Raw genomic sequence first — 22539 nt, 5'->3', positions numbered from 1 at the left:
CTGAGGGGAGTCAATTAGCACAAGAGGAGTAAGGCTACATATGGGCTTTCTGCTTTGAGATGTTACAACCCACTGATAGGGAGGCAGCTTTTCTCCTTTTCCGTGGAAAACCATGTGGTTTTCATGGTGAAGACAGTCTAGTAAGATTGTTTCTAAGACCACCAACCCCAGCGTATGCCCACTGGGAGATTCCTGTAACTGAGGTGTGGCTGGAAAGCCTCCACCATACTGCCTGCAAATAAATTTCTCAGCAGAAGTCAGATGGAACAAAGGAACCACAATTACTTTTTCCATGGCTCCTGTGCTGAGACACAAAGATGAGGAGATGTGTCTTCTACCCTGACCATGTGATGAGACTTGGGAAAAGGTGAGGGCAGCGCTTCTCAACTGAAGGCAAGGTACCCCCAGAGGGCATCTGGCAATGTCTGGAGGCATTTCTTATTGTCGTGGCTAGGGGTTGCTACTGGCTTCTACAGAATAGAAGCCAACGACACTGCTCAATATTCTACAGTGCAAAGCCCCTCCCCACCCCAAACAAAGAATTACGTGGTCAACAGTGGTGAGGCTGAGAAGAAGCAGTGGAGGAAGAAGAGGAAATACCCCTGCCCAAGACCGTAGCAATGGCTGATGCTCAAGTTCTCAAAGATAGAGCGAAAATTCAGAGTTCCAGGTTTCACTACCAAGAATGAGGTTTTGGATGAGCTTGGCCTCGTCTTCTCTCTTGTATTCCAGCATTCCAAGGTACTCCTTGGGTCCTGAGGACAGGTGCACATCATTGGCTGTAGGCAGAGGCAAACAATCAACTAAATACACAAAAACAACTTTCACCAGCATTATCATGAGACTACTCTGTCTCTTTCTATCCCATACTGGCTGGTTTGCCCATGAACTCCTGTGGCTTTCTGATAAATGCAAACTTTATTAAATCCTGAAGAATTTCTTCTGGTAGTGATTCTTATCTGTGAGTATATCAATGAGTACAGCTGCTGGTATATATCCTCATGAGCACCTGGTATATATCAAGCACAGTGGGGATATGAAAACAATCCAAGATGATGCTCTTGCCTTCAGGACACTGACATTACAGTTAAAGAAAGGAGATTCACAAAACATGTGGTGTGCAAAACACCAAACTGCATGATCCCAAGGTGGCTGGCCTAGCTTCCTATGTGCCATCACAAGGTGCCACAAACTCAGTAGCATAAAGCACAATTTTTAAAAAAATATAATTAAAAAAGTTTCACATTTCTGGAGGTCATAGACTGAAATAGATCTTACACTGCTAAAATCAAAGTGTCAGCAGAGCTGTGTTTCTTCTGGAGGCTCTAGGGGAGAACTCATTTCTTGCCTTTTCCAGCTTCTAGAGGCTGCCCACATGATTTGGCTTGTGGCCACATCACCCTGACCTCTGCTTCTATCACCACATCTTTCTCTCTCTGCTTATATTGTCATATCACCTTCTCTCACCTTGTCATTCCTGCCTCTCTTATAAGGTCTTTTGTGATTATTGTACATTGAATCCACCTGGATAATCCAGGCGACTCTCCCCAACTCAAGACCCTTCACTTAATCACATCTGCAAAGTCCCTTCTGCCATGTAAGGTAACATATTCACAGGCTCTGGGGATTGGGACATGGACATCTCTGGGTGGGCCACAGTCTGCCCTCTGGTCCCCAAAGATTCATGTTCATTCTGGGAGGAGGAGATGTACACAGAAGCATAGGTTAGAGAGTCAGAAAGACTTTAAAGATGCCATGCTGCTGAATTCGAAGATGGTGGAGGAAGCCCATAAGTCAGTAAAAGTGGGTGGCTTCTAGAAGAAGGAAAAGGCAAGAACAGAATCTCCCCCTAAAGCCTACAGAAGCCCTGCTGACATGTTGACTTTAACCCTGTGAAGACCATTTTGAACTTCTGACCTCTAGAACTGTAAGACTTGTGTTTTATTAAGCCACTAATTTTATGGTGATCTGTTAGGCAGCCATAGGAAATAAATACAGGGGACATAAGACTTTACGCATAGGTAGGTTGGAACTGCTGAAAAATTCTTCTTGAAGGAGGCAGCACTCCAGTTGGGCCAAGAAAAGTGAGTAGGCTCTGATGGATGACAAAGAAGATAATCCAGGTAAAGAGTTAACAGAACTCTCTCTTCTACTGCATGAGAGTCTGTCCTGTTGACTTACTAGCTCTGTTCCCTTGGAGACTGATAAAGGTAGAATGTTAACTGTTTTACTAAGCAACCTGCTTATGCTAAGAATAACCTCTGATTGCTGAACTGCATCTGGACTGGGAAGAACAATAAATGAAGCAGAAATACATGATAAGAACATCATACTTTGGGTATTCTTAAGTGTGGTCACTTGTACCTGACCATATTCCTTGGGAGCTAGTGCCACCTATGGAGTGTCCAAAAGGTACTGGCTTCCTGACCACAGCCATGTGAATGAGCTTGGAGACAGGCACTCCAGCCCCAGCTAAGCCTTCAGATGACTGCATCCCTGCTGATGACTTCACTGCAACTCAGAGCGAGGACCACCCAGCTAAGCCACTTATGGATTCTTGACCTTCAGAACTGTGTTTTTTTTTTTTTACATCTTCATTGGAGTATAATTGCTTTACAATGGTGTGTTAGTTTCTGCTTTATAACAAAGTGAATCAGTTATACATATACATATGTTTCCATATCTCTTCCCTCTTGCATCTCCCTCCCTATCCCACCCCTCTAGGTGGTCACAAAGCACCGAGCTGATCTCCCTGTGCTATGTGGCTGCTTCCCACTAGCTATCTATTTTACGTTTGGTAGTGTATATATGTCCATGCCACTCTCTCACTTTCTCACAGCTTACCCTTCCCCCTCCCCATATCCTCAACTCCATTCTCTAGTAGGTCTGTGTCTTTATTCCTGTCTTACCCCTAGGTTCTTCATGACATTTTTTTTTCTTAGATTCCATATATATGTGTTAGCATACGGTATTTGTCCTTCTCTTTCTGACTTACTTCACTCTGTATGACAGACTCTAGGTCCATCCACCTCACTACAAATAACTCAATTTCGTTTCTTTTTATGGCTGAGTAATATGCCATTGTATATATGTGCCACATCTTCTTTATCCATTCATCAGATGATGGACACTTAGGCTGAGAAACTGTGTTTTTTTTTTTTTTTTTTAACATCTTTATTGGAGTATAATTGCTTTACAATGGTGTGTTAGTTTCTTCTGTATAACAAAGTGAATCAGCTATACATATACATGTAAACCCATATCTCCTCCCTCTTGCATCTCCCTCCCACCCTCCCCCATCTCACCCCTCTAGGTGGTCACAAAGCACCGAGATGATCTCCCTGTGCTACGCAGCTGCTTCCCACTAGCTATCTATTTTACATTTGGTAGTATATATAAGTCCATGCCACTCTCTCACTTCGTCCCAGCTTACCCTTCCCCTTCCCCATGTCCTTAAGTCCATTCTCTACATCTGCGTCTTTATTCCTGCTAAATTTTGGGATAGTTTGTTATATGACGATAGATACATGATACAGGAAGGAAAGCTGATGTATTCCACTTTAGACACACTGGGTTGGAGGTGATAATAGAAAGGTGAAGGAGTAGTCTTAGAGGCAAAAAGGGACTGGGACTCAGGAAAAGTGAGGAATGGCAGGTGGATTTTGGAAGTCCTTATGTAGCGATGGCAGTTCCTTCATTCATTCCAACAATGGGGACACCACTGGGCAATGGGAAGGACAGACATGGTCTCTGCCCTCATGAGGGCAGACTGACCTTTATCATTAATTATTGAAGCGGAAAGATCCTCATTTTTGTTTTGGACATATTAAATGTGAGGTGAGAGCTGAATAAATAATAGTAAAGGAGCTTTTCAAAGAAAGGAATATAGTAAAAAGAACAGAGAACTGAAGATACAGCCTTAGTGATAAAGGTTGGGAGGAAGAAGCAATACTGAACAAAAGAGTAAAGGGAGTTAGAAGAGAGAAGTCAGAAAAGTTCAGTGACACAGAAGCGGGTGAAGGGAGAGAGACCTTCAAGATGGCAGAGAAGTAAGACGTGATCACCTTCCTCCCCACAAATACACCAGAAATACATCTACATGTGGAACAACTCCTACAGAACACCTACTGAATGCTGGCAGAAGACCTCAGACTTTCCAAAAGATATATATATAAATTTTTTCCTTTTTCTCTTTTTGTGAGTGTGTATGTGTATGCTTCTTTGTGTGATTTTGTCTGTATAGCTTTGCTTTTTCCATTTGTCCCAGCATTCTGTCTGTCCATTTTTGTTTTTGTTTTTTTGTATAGTTTTTAGAGCTTGTTATCATTGCTGGATTTGTTTTTTTTTTTTTTTTTTTTTTGCAGTACGCGGGCCTCTCACTGTTGTGGCCTCTCCCATTGCAGAGCACAAGTTCCGGACGCGCAGGCTCAGCAGCCATGGCTCACGAGCCCAGCCGCTCCGCGCATGTGGCATCTTCCTGGACCGGGGCACGAACCCGTGTCCCCTGCATCGGCAGGCAGACTCTCAACCACTGCACCACCAGGGAAGCCCTGTATTTGTTTTTTGGTTTGGTTGCTCTCTTCTTTCTTTCTTTTTTTTTAAATTACTTTTTAATTTTTAAAAATTTTTAATAATTTATTTTAATTTTTTATTTTAATAACTTTTTTTCTTTCTTTCTTTTGTTCTCCCTTTTCTTCTGAGCCGTGTGGCTGACAGCATCTTGGTGCTCCAGCCAGGTGTAAGGCCTGTGCCTCTGAGGTGGGATAGCCGAGTTTAGGACATTGGTCCACCAGATACTTCCCATCTCCATGTAATATCAAACGGCGAAACATCTCCGAGAGATCTCCATCTCAACACTAAGACCCAGCTTCACTCAACAACCAGCAAGCTACAGTGCTGGACACCCTATGCCAAACAACTAGCAAGACAGGAACACAACCCCACCCAATAGCAGAGAGGCTGCCTAAAATCATAATAAGGTCTCAGGTACCCTAAAACATACCACTGGACACAGTCCTGCCCACCAGAAAGACAAGATCCAGCCTCATCCACCATAACACAGGCACCAATCCCTTCCACCAGGAAGCCTACACAACCCACTGAACCAACCTCACCCACTGGGGGCAGACATTGAAAATAACAGGAACTATGAACCTGCAGTCTGTGAAAAGGAGACCCCAAACACAGTAAGTAAGTTAAGCAAAATAAGAAGACAGAGAAACACACAGCAGATGAAGGAGTAAGGTAAAAACCCACCAGACCAAACAAATGAAGAGGAAACAGGCAGTCTACCTGAAAAAGAATTCAGAGTAATGATAGTAAAGTTGATCCAAAATCTTGGAAACAGAATGGAGAAAATACAAGAAACGTTCAACAAGGACCTAGAAGAACTAAAGCAAACAATGATGAACAACACAATAAATGAAATTAACAATTCTCTAGAAGGAATCAATAGCAGAATAACTGAGGCAGAAGAATGGATAAGTGACCTGGAAGATAAAATAGTGGAAATAACTGCTGCAGAGCAGAATAAAGAATGAAAAGAACAGAGGAGAGTCTCAGAGACCTCTGGGACAACATCAAACATACCATCATTTGAATTACAGGGGTCCCAGAAGAAGAAGAGAAAAAGAAAGGGACTGTGAAAATATTTGAAGAGATTATAGTTGAAAACTTCCCTAATATGGGAAAGGAAATAGTCAATCAAGTCCAGGAAGCACAGAGAGTCCCATGCAGGACACATCCAAGGAGAAACATGCTAGGACACATATTAATCAAACTTACAAAAATTAACATCAAAGAAAAAATATTAAAAGCAGCAAGGGAAAAACAACAAATAACATACAAGGGAATCCCCATAAGGTTAACAGCTGATCTTTCAGCAGAAACTCTGCAAGCCAGAGGGAGTGGCATGACATATTTAAAGTGATGACAGGGAAAAACCTACAACCAAGATTACTCTACCCAGCAAGGATCTCATTCAGATTCGACAGAAAAATTAAAACCTTTACAGACAAGCAAAAGCTAAGAGAATTCATCACCACCAAACCAGCTTTACAACAAATGCTAAAGGAACTTCTCTAGGCAGGAAACACAAGAGAAGGAAAAGATCTAAAATAACAAACCCAAAACAATTAAGAAAATGGTAATAGGAACGAACATACTGATAACTACCTTAAATGTAAATGGATTAAATGCACCAACCAAAAGACATAGACTGGCTGAATGGATACAATAACAGGACTCACATATATGCTGTCTACAAGAGACCCACTTCAGACCTAGGGACACATACAGACTGAAAGTGAGGGGATGGAAAAAGTTATTCCATGCAAATGGAAAGCAAAAGAAAGCTGGAGTAGCAATTCTCATATCAGACAAAATAGACTTTAAAACAAAGACTATTACAAGAGACAAAGAAGGACACTATGTAACGATCAAGGGATCAATCAGAGAAGAAGACATAACAATTGTAAACATTTATGCACCCAACATAGGAGCACCTCAATACATAAGGCAACTGCTAACAGCCATAAAAGGGGAAATCGACAGTAACACAATCATAGTAGGGAACTTCAATACCCCGCTTTCACCAATGGACAGATCATCCAAAATGAAAATAAATAAGGAAACACAAGCTTTAAATGATGCATTAAACACGATGGACTTAATTGATATTTATAGGACATTCCATCCAAAAACAACAGAATACACTTTCTTCTCAAGTGCTCATAGAACATTCTCCAGGATAGATCACGTCTTGGGTCACAAATGAAGCGCCGGTAAATTTAAGAAAATTGAAATTGTATCAAGTATCTTATCCAACCATGACTATCAATTACAGGGAAAAAATCTGTAAAAAATACAAACACATGGAGGCTAAACAACAAACTACTAAATAACCAAGAGATCACTGAAGAAGTCAAAGAGGAAATCAAAAAATACCTAGAAACAAATGACAATGAAAACACAATGATCCAAAATCTATGGGATGCAGCAAAAGCAGTTCTAAGAGGGAAGTTTATAGCAATACAATCCTACCTTAAGAAACAAGAAACATCTCAAATAAACAACCCAACCTTACAACTAAAGCAATTAGAGAAAGAAGAACAAAAAACCCCCAAACCTAGCAGAAGGAAAGAAATCATAAAGATCAGATCAGAAATAAATGAAAAAGAAATGAAGGAAACAACAGCAAAGATCAATAAACTAAAAGCTGGTTTTTTGAGAAGATAAACAAAATTGATAAACCATTAGCTAGACTCATCAAGGAAAAAAGGGAGAAGACTCAAATCAATAGAATTAGAAATGAAAAAGCAGAAGTAACAACTGACACTGCAAAAATACAAAGGATCATGAGAGATTACTACAAGCAACTGTATACCAATAAAATGGACAACCTGGAATAAATGGACAAATTCTTAGAAAAGCACAACCTTCTGAGACTGAACCAGGAAGAAATAGAAAATATAAACAGACCAGTCACAAACACTGAAGTTGAGACTGTGATTAAAAATCTTCCAATAACCAAAAGCCCAGGACCAGATGGCTTCACAGGTGAATTCTATCAAATATTTAGAGAAGAGCTAACACCTGTCCTTCTCAAACTCTTCCAAAATATAGCAGAGGGAGGAACACTCCCAAACTCATTCTATGAGGCCACAATCACCCTGATACTAAAACCAGACAAAGATGTCACAAAGAAAGAAAACTACAGGCCAATATCACTGATGAACATAGATGCAAAAGTTCTCAGCAAAATACTAGCAAACAGAATCCAACAGCACATTAAAAGGATCATACACCATGATCAAGTGGGGTTTATCCCAGGAATGCAAGGATTATTCAAAATATGCAAATCAATCAATACGATAAACCACATTAAAAAATTGAAGGCGAAAAACCATATGATCATCTCAATAGATGCAGAAAAACCTTTCAACAAAATTCAACACACATTTATGATAAAAACCCTCCAGAAAGCAGGCATAGAGGGAACTTACCTCAACATAATGAATGCCATATGTGACAAACTCACAGCCAACATCATTTTCAATGGTGAAAAACTGAAACCATTTCCTCTAAGATCAGGAACAAGACAAGGTTGCCCACTCTCACCACTATTATTCAACATAGTTTTGGAAGTTTTAGCCACAGCAATCAGAGAAGAAAAAGAAATAAAAGGAATCCAAATCAGAAAAGAAGAAGTAAAACTGTCACTGTTTGCAGAAGACATGATACTATACATAGAGAATCCTAAAGATGCTACCAGAAAACTACTAGAGCTAATCAATGAATTTGGTAAAGTAGCAGGATACAAAATTAATGCATTAATGAAATCTCTTGCATTCCTATACACTAATGATGAAAAATCGGAAGGAGAAATTAAGGAAACACTCCCATTTACCATTGCAACAAAAATAATAAAACATCTAGGAATAAACCTACCTAAGGAGACAAAAGACCTGTATGCAGAAAATTATAAGACACTGATGAAAGAAATTAAAGATGATACAAACAGATGGAGAGATATACCATGTTCTTGGACTGGAAGAATCAACACTGTGAAAATGACTCTACTACCCAAAGCAATCTACAGATTCAATACAATCCCTATCAAACTACCACTGGCATTTTTCACAGAACTAGAACAACAAATTTCACAATTTGTATGGAGACACAAAAGATCCTGAATAGCCAAAGCAATCTTGAGAAAGAAAAACGGAACTGGAGGAATCAGCCTCCCGGACTTCAGATTATACTACTTAAAGTTACAGTAATCAAGACAGTATGGTACTGGCACAAAAACAGGAATATAGGTCAATGGAACAGGATAGAAAGCCCAGAGATAAGCCCATGCACATATTGTCACCTTATTTTTGATAAAGGAGGCAAGAATACATGATGGAGAAAAGACAGCCTCTTCAATAAGTGGTGCTGGCAAAACTGGACAGCTACATGTAAAAGAATGAAATTAGGACACTCCCTAACACCATACACAAAAATAAACTCAAAATGGATTAAAGACCTAAATGTAAGGCCAGACACTATCAAACTCTTAGAGGAAAACATAGGCAGAACACTCTATGACGTAAATCATAGCAAGATCCTTTTCCACCCATCTCCTAAAGATATGGAAATAAAAACAAACAAATGGGACCTAATGAAACTTAAAAGCTTTTGCACAGCAAAGGAAACCATAAACAAGACCAAAAGACAACCCTCACAATGGGAGAAAATATTTGCAAATGCAGCAACTGACAAAGGATTAATCTCCAAAATTTACAAGCAGCTCACACAGCTCAATAACAAAAAAACAAACAACCAAATCCAAAAATGGGCAGAAGACCTAAACAGACATTTCTCCAAAGAAGATATACAGATTGCCAACAAACACATGAAAGAATGCTCAACATCATTAATCATTGGAGAAATGCAAATCAAAACTACAATGAGAGATCATCTCACACTGGTCAGAATGGCCATCATCAGAAAGTCTAGAAACAATAAATGCTGGAGAGGGTGTGGAGAAAAGGGAACATTCTTTCACTGTTGGTGGGAATGTAAATTGATACAGCCACTATGGAGATCAGTATGGAGGTTCCTTAAAAAACTAAAAATAGAACTACCATGTGACCCAGCAATCCCACTACTGGGCATATACCCTGAGAAAACCATAATTCAAAGAGTCATGTACCAAAATGTTCATTGCAGCTCTATTTACAATAGCCAGGACATGGAGGCAACCTAGGTGTCCATCATCGGATGAATGGATAGAGAAGATGTGGCCCACGTATACAATGGAATATTACTCAGCCATGAAAAGAAATGAAATTGAGATATTTGTAGTGAGGTGGATGGACCTAGAGTCTGTCATACAGAGTGACGTAAGTCAGAAAGGAAAAACAAATACCATATGCTAACACATATATATGGAATCTAAGAGAAAAAAAAAAAGGTCATTAAGAACCTAGGGGTAAGATGGGAATAAAGACACAGACCTACTAGAGAAGGGACTTGAGGATATGGGGAGGGGGAAGGGTAAGCTGTGACAAAGTGAGAGAGTGGCATGGACATATATACACTACCAAACGTAAAACAGATAGCTAGTGGGAAGCAGCTGCATAGCACGGGGAGATCAGCTCGGTGGTGTGGGGGTGGGATAGGGAGGGTGGGAGGAAGGGAGATGCAAGAGGGAAGAGATATGGGAACATATGTATATGTATAACTGATTCACTTTGTTATAAAGCAGAAACTAACACACCATTGTAAAGCAATTATACTCCAATGAAGATGTTAAAAAAAAAAAAAAAAGAGTCATGTACCACAATGTTCATTGCAGCTCTATTTACAATAGCCAGGACATGGAAGCAACCTAAGTGCCCATCAGCAGATGAATGGACAAAGAAGATGTGGCACATATATACAATGGAATATTACTCAGCCATAAAAAGAAATAAAATTGAGTTATTTGTAGTGAGGTGGATGGACGTAGATTCTGTCATACAGAGTGAAGTAAGTCAGAAAGAGAAAAACAAATACCGTGTGCTAACTCATATATATGGAATCTAATAAAGAAAAAACAAATGGTTCTGAAGAACCTAGGGGCAGGAAAGGAATAAAGATGCAGACGGAGAGAATGGACTTGAGGACATGCAGAGGGGGAAGGGTAAGCTGGGACAAAGTGAGAGAGTAGCATGGACATATATACACTACCAAATGTAAAATAGATAGCTAGTGGGCAGCAGCCACATAGCACAGGGAGATCAGCTCAGTGCTTTGTGACCACCTAGAAGGGTGAGATAGGGAGGGTGGGAGGGAGACACAAGAGGGAGGGGATATGGGGATATATGTATATGTATAGCTGATTCACTTTGTTATACAGCAGAAACTAACACACCATTGTAAGGCAATTGTACTTCAATAAAGATGTGAAAAAAAAAGAAGCGGGTGAAGGAAAGAAAGGCAGAGGGTCCTTTTCCCAGGAGCTCATGAGGACACTCAGTGTGCAGTTCAGTCCATGTTTAGGACTGCTGTCCAGCTTCTTAGTTGTCTACTTCTTTTTTCTAATAGAAACTGGAATATTGATTCCATGTCACTGAGAGAGGAAATAAATTTTAAAGCCATTAAATTTGAAACTTTTTCACAGTTTCATTTTTACAAGGAGAGAGCTAACAGAGAAAGAGGTTAAAAGTAGTCATTCCAGGGTGTCCCTTACAATTGCATGAGCATATCTGGTATCATCTGAGAGGTGGTGAGCTATCTTCCTGCCTTGAAGGATCCTTCCATTAGCCCTTCACTGAGCCCCAAATCCACCAGTTGAGACCCATTCCTTTGGTTTTCAAATTCTTTGGACCACATCAGGAAATAACATGTCAACACATGTGGACCTTAGCTGAAAGTTCAAAAAATAGGAAACTGAATGTTATTTTTCCTACCTTTTTCAATTGTCTTGGTTAGAGTCTTCACTTGATCTTGTAACTTTTTAATCACTCTGTCCTTCATGTCTAACACTTCTTCAAGATCCTACAGAAATCAAAAGAAACAAGGATATGAGCTCAGAAGCATCTTAACCTATTTTTTAAAATTTATTTTTAAATTTATTTTTTTATTTTTGGCTGTGCTGGGTCTTCATTTCTGTGCGAGGGCATTCTCTAGTTGCGGCAAGCCGCGGCCACTCTTCATCGCGGTGCGCGGGCCTCTCACTATCGCAGCCTCTCTTGTTGCGGAGCACAGGCTCCAGACGCGCAGGCTCAGTAGTTGTGGCTCACGGGCCTAGCTCCTCCGCGGTATGTGGGATCTTCCCAGACCAGGGCTCGAACCTGTGTCCCCTGCATTGGCAGGCAGATTCTCAACCACTGCACCACCAACGAAGCCCCTTAACCTATTTTTTGATAATAGCTTTACTGAGCTATAATTCACATACCAAACAGTTCACCCATTTGAAGTGTACACTCAATGGTTTTTAGTATACTCAGTTGTGCAACCATCACTATCATCTAATTCCAGAATATTTTCATCACATCAGAAAGAAACATGTAACTTTTAGCTGGCACCCCTTTGTCCTCCTATTCCTTTCCAGCCCTTGGCAACCACTAATCTACCTTCTGTGTCTACATATTTGCCTGTTCTGGACATTTAATATACATGGAATCATACATGTGTGGCCTTTCATGTTTGGCATAATGTTTTCAAGGGTCATCCATGCTATAGCAGGTATCAGTACTTCACTCCTTTTCGTGGCTGAATAATATCCTATTGTATGGATAGACCACAGTTAACTTGATCTAATTTTCCCTTAATAAAGTAATGCCCATTGTAGAGAATTTAAAAATATGCATGTGTGCAAATGGGCTCTCTGGATGTCAGAAGCTGCAGGCGGAGAAACTTCAGAGATTTGGGTCCTGGCTTTGCGTCTCCTTCCTGATAAGGGGGTGGCCCAGCCTATGCTGAATTTGGCTCAAGAACCAGGAGAGTCTTGGATGCCTATAAATATTTCCTATAAAGGGCAGAGAGTGTTTAGGTTCTTCCTGAATCCCAAGGGCTTTGACACAGAAAGGATTCAGGCTTCTCTGCTCCAGCAATGCCTACCACGCAGTCAGTCACTGCAGCTTGGGTTCTCGGGTGACTCTCAGAGTCAAGGGAAGTTGTGCTGTGTCTACTCAGTGGCCACCTGTCCCCACTACAGTTCTGTGTCTCTGTTAAACACATGAGGAACTTTATCTGGCCTTACAAGTGGGGAGGTGGGTACAGTTTCTTCCTATTTCAGCTTATTTTATAATATATCTAATAATAAAAAAGTTACCCATCAATCCTGGAGAACTTGGAGGAAATCACTGTTCACATTTTGATTTATTTCATTCTTTTTTTCCCCCTAATATGGCACATATACATTGTAAAAAATTGGGTCATACTGCATGTAAAGTTTTACATCCTATGTTTCTCTCTCATTATATTGCAGATATTTCCCTCCGTCACTGATAATATACCAAACTGTCATTTTAATGGCTAAGTCATATGATACATAATCACTTAATCTACCCACTACTGTTGGACATCCTTTTATTTACTTATTTTTTCTGTGACTAATAACACTATTAGTCTCATTTGTGGGCAAAATCGCCACCTAAGATATAGAAATTATATTCTTTCGTTGCATATTCATCTATTCACTTGTAACACTGAAGCTACTGACTGGTTCAGGAATAGTGTGTTAGAATGAACACGTAGATATGACTGGTCCCCAGCTCCATGCACTGGGGAAGAAACAGGTCCAGCCCTTCCCTGCCTGGGAGGAGAGCCATACACACGAGGTGGGGGGCTCCTGAGGAGGGGCACTGAGTGGGACCTCACTCCTCCCGCAGCATCAGAAACAAACTCACACAAATCCCACACAACTCAGGGATTGACAACACCCACATGCTCACAGCTGAGTGAAGGCTCACACAGGACAAGATGTGCAACACACATGATCACCCACCTACCCTCTCCCTCACCACTGGCTCCTGCTGAGACCCCAGGGACACACACGCAGACACAGCGGCAGAAGGTGGGACAGCCTCTCACATTTAGCAGGCAGTTACTTATCCAGTGTGATTTGAGAACTTATTCTCTGAGAAAGGTGTACCCCCCCTCAAAAAAGATGGTCATCATCCAGGTGCCCTGACTGGAATGTGTTACTTCCTATTAAATGTTAAACTCTGTGGATTCCTCTTCAACGTTAAATCCTGACATGGCAAAATGTGATTTTACTCTATCATGTTTTTTTCTTGTGAGATAGGAAATGGGGGACCCTGACGACAGGGAGCAGGGCCTGTGGACATGTGCAGGCTGACCAATGCCTGGGTGAGCCCTCCCCTGGTCATGGTCTTGGAGGTTGCCAGGCCAGGAAGGGGCCTGTGAGCATCCACCTCCCAGGAAAGCACCCAGTCTGCTACTTTGGTGCTTCTCATTCTTGTGGGTTTCACACACCAATAAAATTTCAAAAGAACTGCTGGAAGCTGACAGAGTTGCCAAATATCATTTTGACAAGGGCATTGACAATCTGATGAAGATTCTCACAAGTTAAAAAGTTAGTCATCGGCTTCCCTGGTGGCGCAGTGGTTGAGAGTCCGCCTGCCGATGTGGGGGACACGGGTTCGTGCCCCGGTCCGGGAAGATCCCACATGCCGCGGAGCGGCTGGGCCCGTGAGCCATGGCCGCTGAGCCTGCGCGTCCAGAGCCTGTGCTCCACAACGGGAGAGGCCACAACAGTGAGAGGTCCGCGAACCGCAAAAAAAAAAAAAAAAAAAAAAGTCATCTACTATCATGATCATTGCATAGAAGAACATTTTGACTCTGAAAACTGCAGGAAGGGCACACACCCCCAGAAGCAAGCAGAGGCCTTTGTTGGGGTAAGCTCTGCTCAGAGAAGGTCACACATCAGCCTATCACCCTCAAGGTGCTCTGGGCCAGGGCATTGTCATCTCAGATGGGTGCCGTCCATGGGACAGTGCTCAGGTCCTCACCACCCGTCCTCTCTCAGCCCTCGTCAATCCCCAGGCTCCCCTGAGGCAGCTGTAACCTCAGAGACCACCTGTCCTTTGAGATAAGGAAACAGACTGCTCTGGTGGGAGGCAGATGCTGCTCATCGGATGCTTTAGGTGGCCTGACCCCCTTCAGTGATGCCTGCATATGCAGGCATCACTTATCAACAAGTGACAAAACTCCTCACCCTGTGCTCCACAGTGAGGCGAGATGCTTCCTGCCGGAAACTACTCTTGACTTCACTTTCAGTTTCAAATTGTTTCCTCAAGTGCTCGCTGGCCTCCTGCATTTCTTGAATCTTACCCATCAGCTTCTCTTTCTCTTTGGTATACATTTCATTTGGGGCTCCTATGGTTCTGAGAAAAGGATTAGGAAATTTTGGTATCAGTTTGACCGTCATGGAAGTGTCTCTCATTGTCACAGCAAGCAGTGATATTTCCAAAGATGGCAAAATACTTTGGCCACTTCATGTGTAAAGCAAGTGGTACCTGAATAGGGGAGTGCTCAAAGTGGGAGGAAGAGACCAGGGTTCGTGAGGTATAAAAGTCCACGTCTGCTCCAGTCTCCTTAACCTGATGAGAAGTTCTTGTCCCCACCTGCCTACACCCTTTGACTGCTCCCACAGGACATCCATACTCACTTACACCCTTATGACCAAAAGCTTGATAATTATCTCCTTTGTGAAAAGACTGGGAACAGGTACTCCAAAACCCAGCGATCAGAGAGAGAAGAAAAACCCATCCAAAGAGTTCCAAAATGGTGCTCACCACTTTCCTACTGTTTTGGGTCCTCATTTGGCCCCAATCCTACCAAAGAAGTCACATGATGAAAAATGCTCTCTGGGTGGGACATAGAGTGTCCGTTTACTGTTCTTAAAATCAAGTATCTCAAGGATTTTTAAATTGGAATGGAACACTGATGACAAATTTGACATCTATTCCTCCGATGATTTAAATAATAATATGGGAGTCAATTTTAATCTGATGAGGATGACTTAGAAATGACTGTGAATAAAATTCACAGTGAAAACATATGTTTATGTATGACTGATTCACTTTGTTATAAAGCAGAAACTAACACACCATTGTAAAGCAATTATACCCGAATAAAGATGTTAAAAAAAAAAAAAATTCACAGTGAAGAAGTCAGGGTAACTGACTTCTCTGAAGATTATAAAGTTTTACAAAATATTTTTACCATACAAAACTGCAATCTAATCTAAGCTATAAAAAATATTATTTGATATAAGCAATGTTTTGTGGTATGGAAAAACATTAGGATATAAAATGGTACCTTACTAATGAGTGTGAAACTCTAAAACTGTAATTCTAACTTGAGTTATGTATAAATAAGTAAATCTATATTTTATTACAAAAGCACTGAATTAAAATAGCTTCAAAAACATTTTTAGAAAAGGGAACCCTCTTGCACTGTTGGTGTGAATGTAAATTGATACAACCACTATGGAGAACAGTAATGGAGGTTCCTTAAAAAACTAAAAATAGAATTACCATATGACCCAGCAATCCCACTACTGGGCATATACCCTGAGAAAACCATAATTCAAAAAGAGTCATGTACCACAATGTTCATTGCAGCACTATTTACAATAGCCAGGACATGGAAGCAACCTAAGTGTCCATCAACAGATGAATGGATAAAGAAGATGTGGCACATATATACAATGGAATATTACTCAGCCATACAAAGAAATGAAACTGAGTTATTTGTAGTGAGGTGGATGGAACTAGAGTCTGTCATACAGAGTGAAGTCAGTCAGAAAGAGAAAAACAAATACCGTATGCTAACGCATATATATGGAATCTAAAAAAAAAATAGTTCTGATGAACCTAGGGGCAGGACAGGAATAAAGACATAGATGTAGAGAATGGACTTGAGGACATGAGGAGGGGGAAGGGTAAGCTGGGACAAAGTGAGAGAGTAGCATTGACATATATACACTACCAAATGTAAAACAGATAGCTAGTGGGAAGCAGCCACATAGCACAGGGAGATCAGCTGGGTGCTTTGTGACCACCTAGAGGGGTGGGATAGGGTGGGTGGGAGGGAGAAGCAAGAGGGAGGAGATATGAGGATATATGTATACATACAGCTGATTCACTTCGTTATACAGCAGAAACTAACACACAATTGTAAAGCAATTATACACCAATAAAGATGTTAAAAAAAAAACCCAAAAAACAAAAAACCCCATCATTTTTTAAAAAAGTATCTCAACAAGCTGGTGGCAAAACATTTTCCTCACAAGGCTCTACCAGGCCCTCTGTTGGTCAGGATGTAATTTGGGGGGTTTATCGATGAAGATTCTCTATCAACATGGATTTTAAGCCTTACCCTAAGTGGTCTGCTGACAGAGAAACTGTTCTCTTTCACATGATCTTATGTTATCAATTTTTTCTGAAGAGATAATTTATGTGTATGGCATAATGTTCTAAGGGTATAAAAGTCTACACAGTGAAACGTAAGTGTCCTCCCTCCCCTATGCACCAGCCACCCAGTTACCCTCCCTGCAGGCAACCAACGTTTTGTTTCATTTCTCATACACTCTCCCAGAGAAGGGTGTGTGTGTGTGTACACAAGTATTTCTTTTCTTCACACTTGAATGCTAACAAATTATATATCTTAATTAACACCTTGCTTTTTTGGTTTAATAACCTTTCTTTGGTATCACCCACAATTTCAGAAAAGAAAAGCATTACATGAACGTGAACCTGAGGTACATGCACAATGATACTTACTTTCTTTGCGTTCCTTCCTCTTCCTGATTGTGATTCAACTGATTAGACAACTCTTCTAGTTTTCCTATAATGAGAAGAACTATCAGTCCTTTGGTGGCCATGTCACTGCATTCTGATTTGGGTTTGGTCGTATTTTTATATTTTCAGTTATCGGGGTTCTAAACTGTACCCAGCTACAGATTAGGTTTTATGTGGTCTGAACAGTGTTTAAAAACTTTTCAAGCCATTATTTAAAAATTGTGATATTTCACATAAAAACCTGGATTTCTGGTTTTTCTTTAAAAATAGGAATATCAAGCAATACTGGGGCCCGAATTCTTACTTGCCAACAATCAACGGACCCTGGAAGCAGCTGCCGCCTTTAAATGCCTATGAACCTTAATGTACTGTCCACCCAGCCCACTTCTCACTTTTTTTTTTCCCAGTACGTGGGCCTCTCACTGTTGTGGCCTCTCCCGTTGCAGAGCACAGGCTCCGGACACGCAGGCTCAGCGGCCATGGCTCACGGGCCCAGCCGTTCCGCGGCATGTGGGATCTTCCCGGAACGGGGCACGAACCCGTGTCCCCTGCACTGGCAGGCGGACTCTCAACCACTGCGCCACCAGGGAAGCCCCCGCTTCTCACATTTATGTCACCTGCCTGACTCCATGGAGAATCAGTTCGATGATGATTTTTTTGGTCATTTCCTGGATACAGGAAACCATTAAAAGCAGCTTCATGAGGGTTCCAGTTACCTTTCATGTTTTCAGCTTGTTCATTCAGGCGGATTTCAAGATCTTGCTTCTGTTTCTCCAGTTCTGCAATTTGCTGTTTAAAGTCTGGGATCATCTTTAGAGAAGAAGTAGAAATATTAGAATACTTTCACGTATAAACTTTAAAATCTCAGAGCTGCTCAGAAGCAAACTAAACTGTCTAGGTCATTAACCCCATGGAACATACGTCCAGTATAGTTGTGTAAGAGGGCTAGCCAAAGCATAGACTGGATTGACTGGATTTTTTTTTTTTTTTTTTTAACCTCAAGACCTATATAGTCACAAGAAACACCAGCATGCTCAGGGTGAGCGGTTCTCACATAGCTACAACCGTCCACATCTTCAAGGTCTCCTAGAGAGAAGGAAGTGTACATCTGGGAGGGCATACGGGAATTCTCTGCTGAGTTGAGGGAGGGATGATGTGACGGAATGGCAGCCAGTCTCTTTGGTCCAGGCCCAGAGACATTATCTCCTCATCTAGAAACAGGAGAATCATCTCAAAGGGGTTCTACCGTGCCCTCTGAATTCCAGGCTGTGCATGGCTCTGTTAGCAGAGGTCTGGAATGATCCAATATGTTTCATAATCCTCTGTCTTTGTCTAGCTAATATTTGTTTAAATGTCCATCATTTCCACCCCTAGTCACGTACGGAGAGTTTTTCTATCGTACAAGTTTATGAAAACACCCGTGCCTCTGAAGTCCAAATGAAAAATACTTGTTTGACTGTGCAATTGGATTTCACTGCAAATTCCTCATTAAAGCATCACCAAAGGAATAAACAAAGATGTGCAGGTCCTTAACTACCGTTCCATACGTCCGCTGTGCCCAGGGTCACACATGCTCACGTGTTGACACAGCACTGAGATTTCCTAATGCTTCCAGGCTATACGGGGAGGAAGAGGGACCAGTAAAGAAGTAGAGAAGCAGCAGCCAGCGAGGCGGGATGAGAAGCCTGGGAGACCACAGTGTCCTGGAAGCCAGCAGAACAGAAAGGAGGGAGAGGGAGTCATTAACATCACCAAGTGCTACTGAGAGACTTAGACGAGGGTGGAAAGGAAGGCTCTGTGCTCAGCCCTGTGCAGGCAGATTCAGCTAGTGGGAGAGGCAGCCCACAGAATGGGGTGGCCACAGAGTAAACAGGAGGTGAGTGGAGAAATCACAGCCAGGTGGCATGGAGAAGTGTGGCCAAGTCCCCCAGAGAAATGGGGTAGTGGCTGCAAGGGGTGTGGGGTTAAGAAAGGATTGTTTTTGTTGAGAAGGTTCCTAAGGTATTTCTTCATGCCAGTAGACATGAGTGAGAAGAAAGGATGAGACAAATGGCAGTGGAGAAGAACAGGCATCACGGAAGAAGGAAGCTGTTGAAACAGTGAGATGAAGGGCATGAGCAGGGCGACTGACCTTCTGAATGCACACCCCTCTCAAGAGGTACCTTTTTACCTTAATGCTTTTTGTTACTTGCCAAGGGGTTAGGGCTAGATTTAAAATGGATAGATTTAAGAGCACACACATCACAGAATCTGGACCTATCCTATGGTAAACCCTCTTAAAATGCTTCCCAGCCTGGGGTAATTTTATAGTTTTATCTTCTGAACCAGCTATTTCACTCCTGGGAAATGTAATCTGTTTTACAGCTGAGACACTGAATTTTACTCCACTAATGCATAACACCTCCAGAATAATGGCCACGACTGGGGCCCGCGGCTGAGACCATACCATGTTTTCTGATGTTAGCCTGGTGACTTCATGACGGATACTTTCATTAATGTCATTCTCTTCTCTAAATAATTTCTGCAGGTGGTTGATTTCCTGACTTAGATGCACCACTTTGAAGTTCAGAGCTTCAATCTCCTTTTCGTAGCAATCCTTCTGGGACTGGAGATGGCTCTCCAAAATGCTGTTAGAGGAGGTGTCAAGAAGTTAACTGCAGTCTTTATTCTGCTGATGACTCTGAGTGTGTACTTCTGCAGCAGTTATGAAAACCCACAATTAAGAGCCAGGCGCTAAGCACATAAAGTTTACTTGTGTACACAAGGTTACAAGCTATGGAATTAGGAACATAAAATTATAAACTCCTTCTAGCTGGTTAGGAAGTGTTATGTGGTGTTAACATGCAGTTAATGATAAGAAATTTTATTTTGGACATTATTAAAATTATATTTTTACTCTAATAATTAAAAAAAATGTTCTGTGTGATGCAACAATGATAAAGATACATGTTATTATACATTTTTCAAAACCCATAGAATGTACAACACCAAGAGTAAACCCTAGGGTAAACGATTGACTCTGGGTGATAATGATGTGTCAGCGTAGGTTCATCAGTTTTAAAAGATGTACGCTCTAGTGAGAGATGTTGATAATGGCTGTGCATGCGTAGGGGTAGGAGGTATATGAGAAACCTTTGTACTTTCTGTTCGGTTTGCTGTGAACCTAAAACTGCTCTAAAAATACTTTACTAATTTTTAAAAAAGCAAACGCCTTAAATTTAAACATATCTATAGGGACTTCCCTGGTGGCGCAGTGGTTAAGAATCCGCCTGCCAATGCAGGGGACACGGGTTCGAGCCCTGGTCCGGGAAGATCTCACATGCCTCAGAGCAACTAAGCCCGTACACCGCAACTACTGAGGCCACGTGCCACAACTACTGAAGCCCATGTGCCTAGAACCCGTGCTCCGTAACAAGAGAAGCCACTGCAATGAGAAGCCCGTGCACCGCAATGAAGAGTAGCCCCCGCTCGCCACAACTAGAGAAAGCCTGTGCACAGCAACGAAGACCCAACACAGCCAAAAAGAAATAAATAAATAAACATATTTATATATCTATAGCAACACTGGCTAACTTATTTGATATAGTCAGTTTTCATTGTACAGGTTATGGGTTTTATTACTTGGCCAGTTATCCCACAAAGAGATTGTTCTTCATTACTAAACTAATTTACTCAATCTTCAAAGAAATATTTCCAGGGATTATTAGACCATTCTACTATAAGGAATTTACTTTGTCTATCAAATCTATGAAAGATAAACTTTTGAGTTTCCAATAGTACATTATCTCTGAAAAATCACAAAGAACCTGAGGGAAATTTCTCACCGTGTTGCTTTCTTTAGCCCTTCATAAGCAAACCAAAGTTCTCCATCCTCATTTAAATGTTCCAGATCTTCTGGAGAGAGCCTGCAACAATGAGGAGGGTAAGAAAATCATCTCTTTCATGTGTTACCTTTTTGTAAATGCTTGGTAATGCAAAAATGATTACCTGCTTCTTACATCTTCAGTGTCGTAGCTCTCAAGAAGTTGTTTGGTGATTTCCGACACCTTTTCTGAGAGAAAAAGGCACAACTGGTATAAATGACATTTTTGCCTAATTTCTCTTTTCCCATTTCCTTTTTAAGGACCCAGTTCTCTAGCCCTTCAGACTCTCCAGCTAACCATCTCATCAGCTGACTAACTTACCAGCTATCCAACCAACCAACTAACTAACCAGCCTCAGACCAATCAAAGGACACACTGCCTTAACAGCGACACCTATGATAAATTCAGCCTGCACCCCAATGGACTCAGTGACTCATATTTTCGTTACCTCTCATTTCTCGTTTCTGGGACTGCACATGTTTTTCCACTTCTATCTTCTGTGTCTGAAGTAGCTCTATCTCCTTTTCAAACTCAGAGATTGTCTGAATCCCAGCAATGATGGAACCAGGTGAAGAAAAAACAGCTATCGTGATTTACATCAGACAAAGGGAACACTATTACTGTATTATTTATCTGTGCAAGTTGTCCTAAGTGCAGTTTCTCAGTTAAAATCTTGTTAAACCATCGCTGCCCATAAGGCTTGGCCTTAAAACCTTGTTTAACTATCTAAAATACTGTGCTTCCCAGATGTACTTGGTTGTAGCAATAGAATTAGTTTCCCTACTATAAAAAGGGAAAAAATAAGTACTTATTGCAAGCCTGGGGAGGGGAGGGAGAGGGGAAGGAGCTGCGAGAAATCAAGCACAGGGGATAAGTGCTCTCTCACTGTACGATGAAATCTTGGTTGCAAGGAAGTGGGCCAAGTCAAGGGTCTGGGCTCCAGCTACGTTTAGATGTGGCCCAGCGGCAGGGGCAGGGCATGCCCTGGAGGTCTGGGAGTTGGCAGTGAGGGCATGACCCGGGTCCAAGAGGGGCAGCTCTGGTTGTGGGGAAGAGGCTGTATTCTGCCTCTATTCACCTGTGAGCTCAGGTTTGTCTTCTGCAGCTATGGGAGCTGTTCAGAGGTGAGTAACCCTTCCTGAATATTTTCTCAGTCAGCCTAAGTGTTTAAAGGTTAAAGCTCTTGTTTCCACAGGGGGTGAAAAGGGAGATCAAGTTGGCATTTACTGATCATTTTACATACACGACCTCATCCTTGTAACAGGTCTATAAGGTGAGTAGAATGACCTTTTATAGATCAGAAAACTGAAGCTGCATAAGCGTTACACGGCACGTTCAGGGTCACATGGACAGCTGACAGGGGACCCAGGACT

The 22539-nt window shown here is 41.6% G+C and overlaps 1 protein-coding gene across 3 annotated transcripts in view; it reads right to left on the bottom strand.

Moving 5' to 3' along the window:
- MYO5C (myosin VC) overlaps positions 1-22539 on the bottom strand; it is a 118645-nt gene that overhangs the window by 25786 nt on the left and 70320 nt on the right. For all 3 annotated transcript variants that reach the window (XR_004477959.2, XM_004281666.3, XM_049705965.1), the window contains exons 26-34: positions 21615-21708; positions 21291-21354; positions 21128-21208; positions 19750-19930; positions 18020-18113; positions 17286-17349; positions 14714-14882; positions 11439-11526; positions 681-779 (exon numbers count right to left, since the gene is read on the bottom strand). Coding sequence is in view for 2 of the 3 variants with exons in the window: in XM_004281666.3 (XP_004281714.2) it covers positions 681-779; positions 11439-11526; positions 14714-14882; positions 17286-17349; positions 18020-18113; positions 19750-19930; positions 21128-21208; positions 21291-21354; positions 21615-21708 (934 nt within the window). In the remaining variant the exon portion in view is untranslated. The remainder of the gene's footprint in view (positions 1-680; positions 780-11438; positions 11527-14713; positions 14883-17285; positions 17350-18019; positions 18114-19749; positions 19931-21127; positions 21209-21290; positions 21355-21614; positions 21709-22539) is intronic.

This window comes from Orcinus orca, chromosome 2 (genome assembly GCF_937001465.1).
Source record: "Orcinus orca chromosome 2, mOrcOrc1.1, whole genome shotgun sequence".
NCBI classification, from domain to species: domain Eukaryota; kingdom Metazoa; phylum Chordata; class Mammalia; order Artiodactyla; family Delphinidae; genus Orcinus; species Orcinus orca.
The sequence above is the reverse complement of the archived record's forward strand: the minus strand, read 5'-3'. Positions and strand labels throughout refer to the sequence as shown.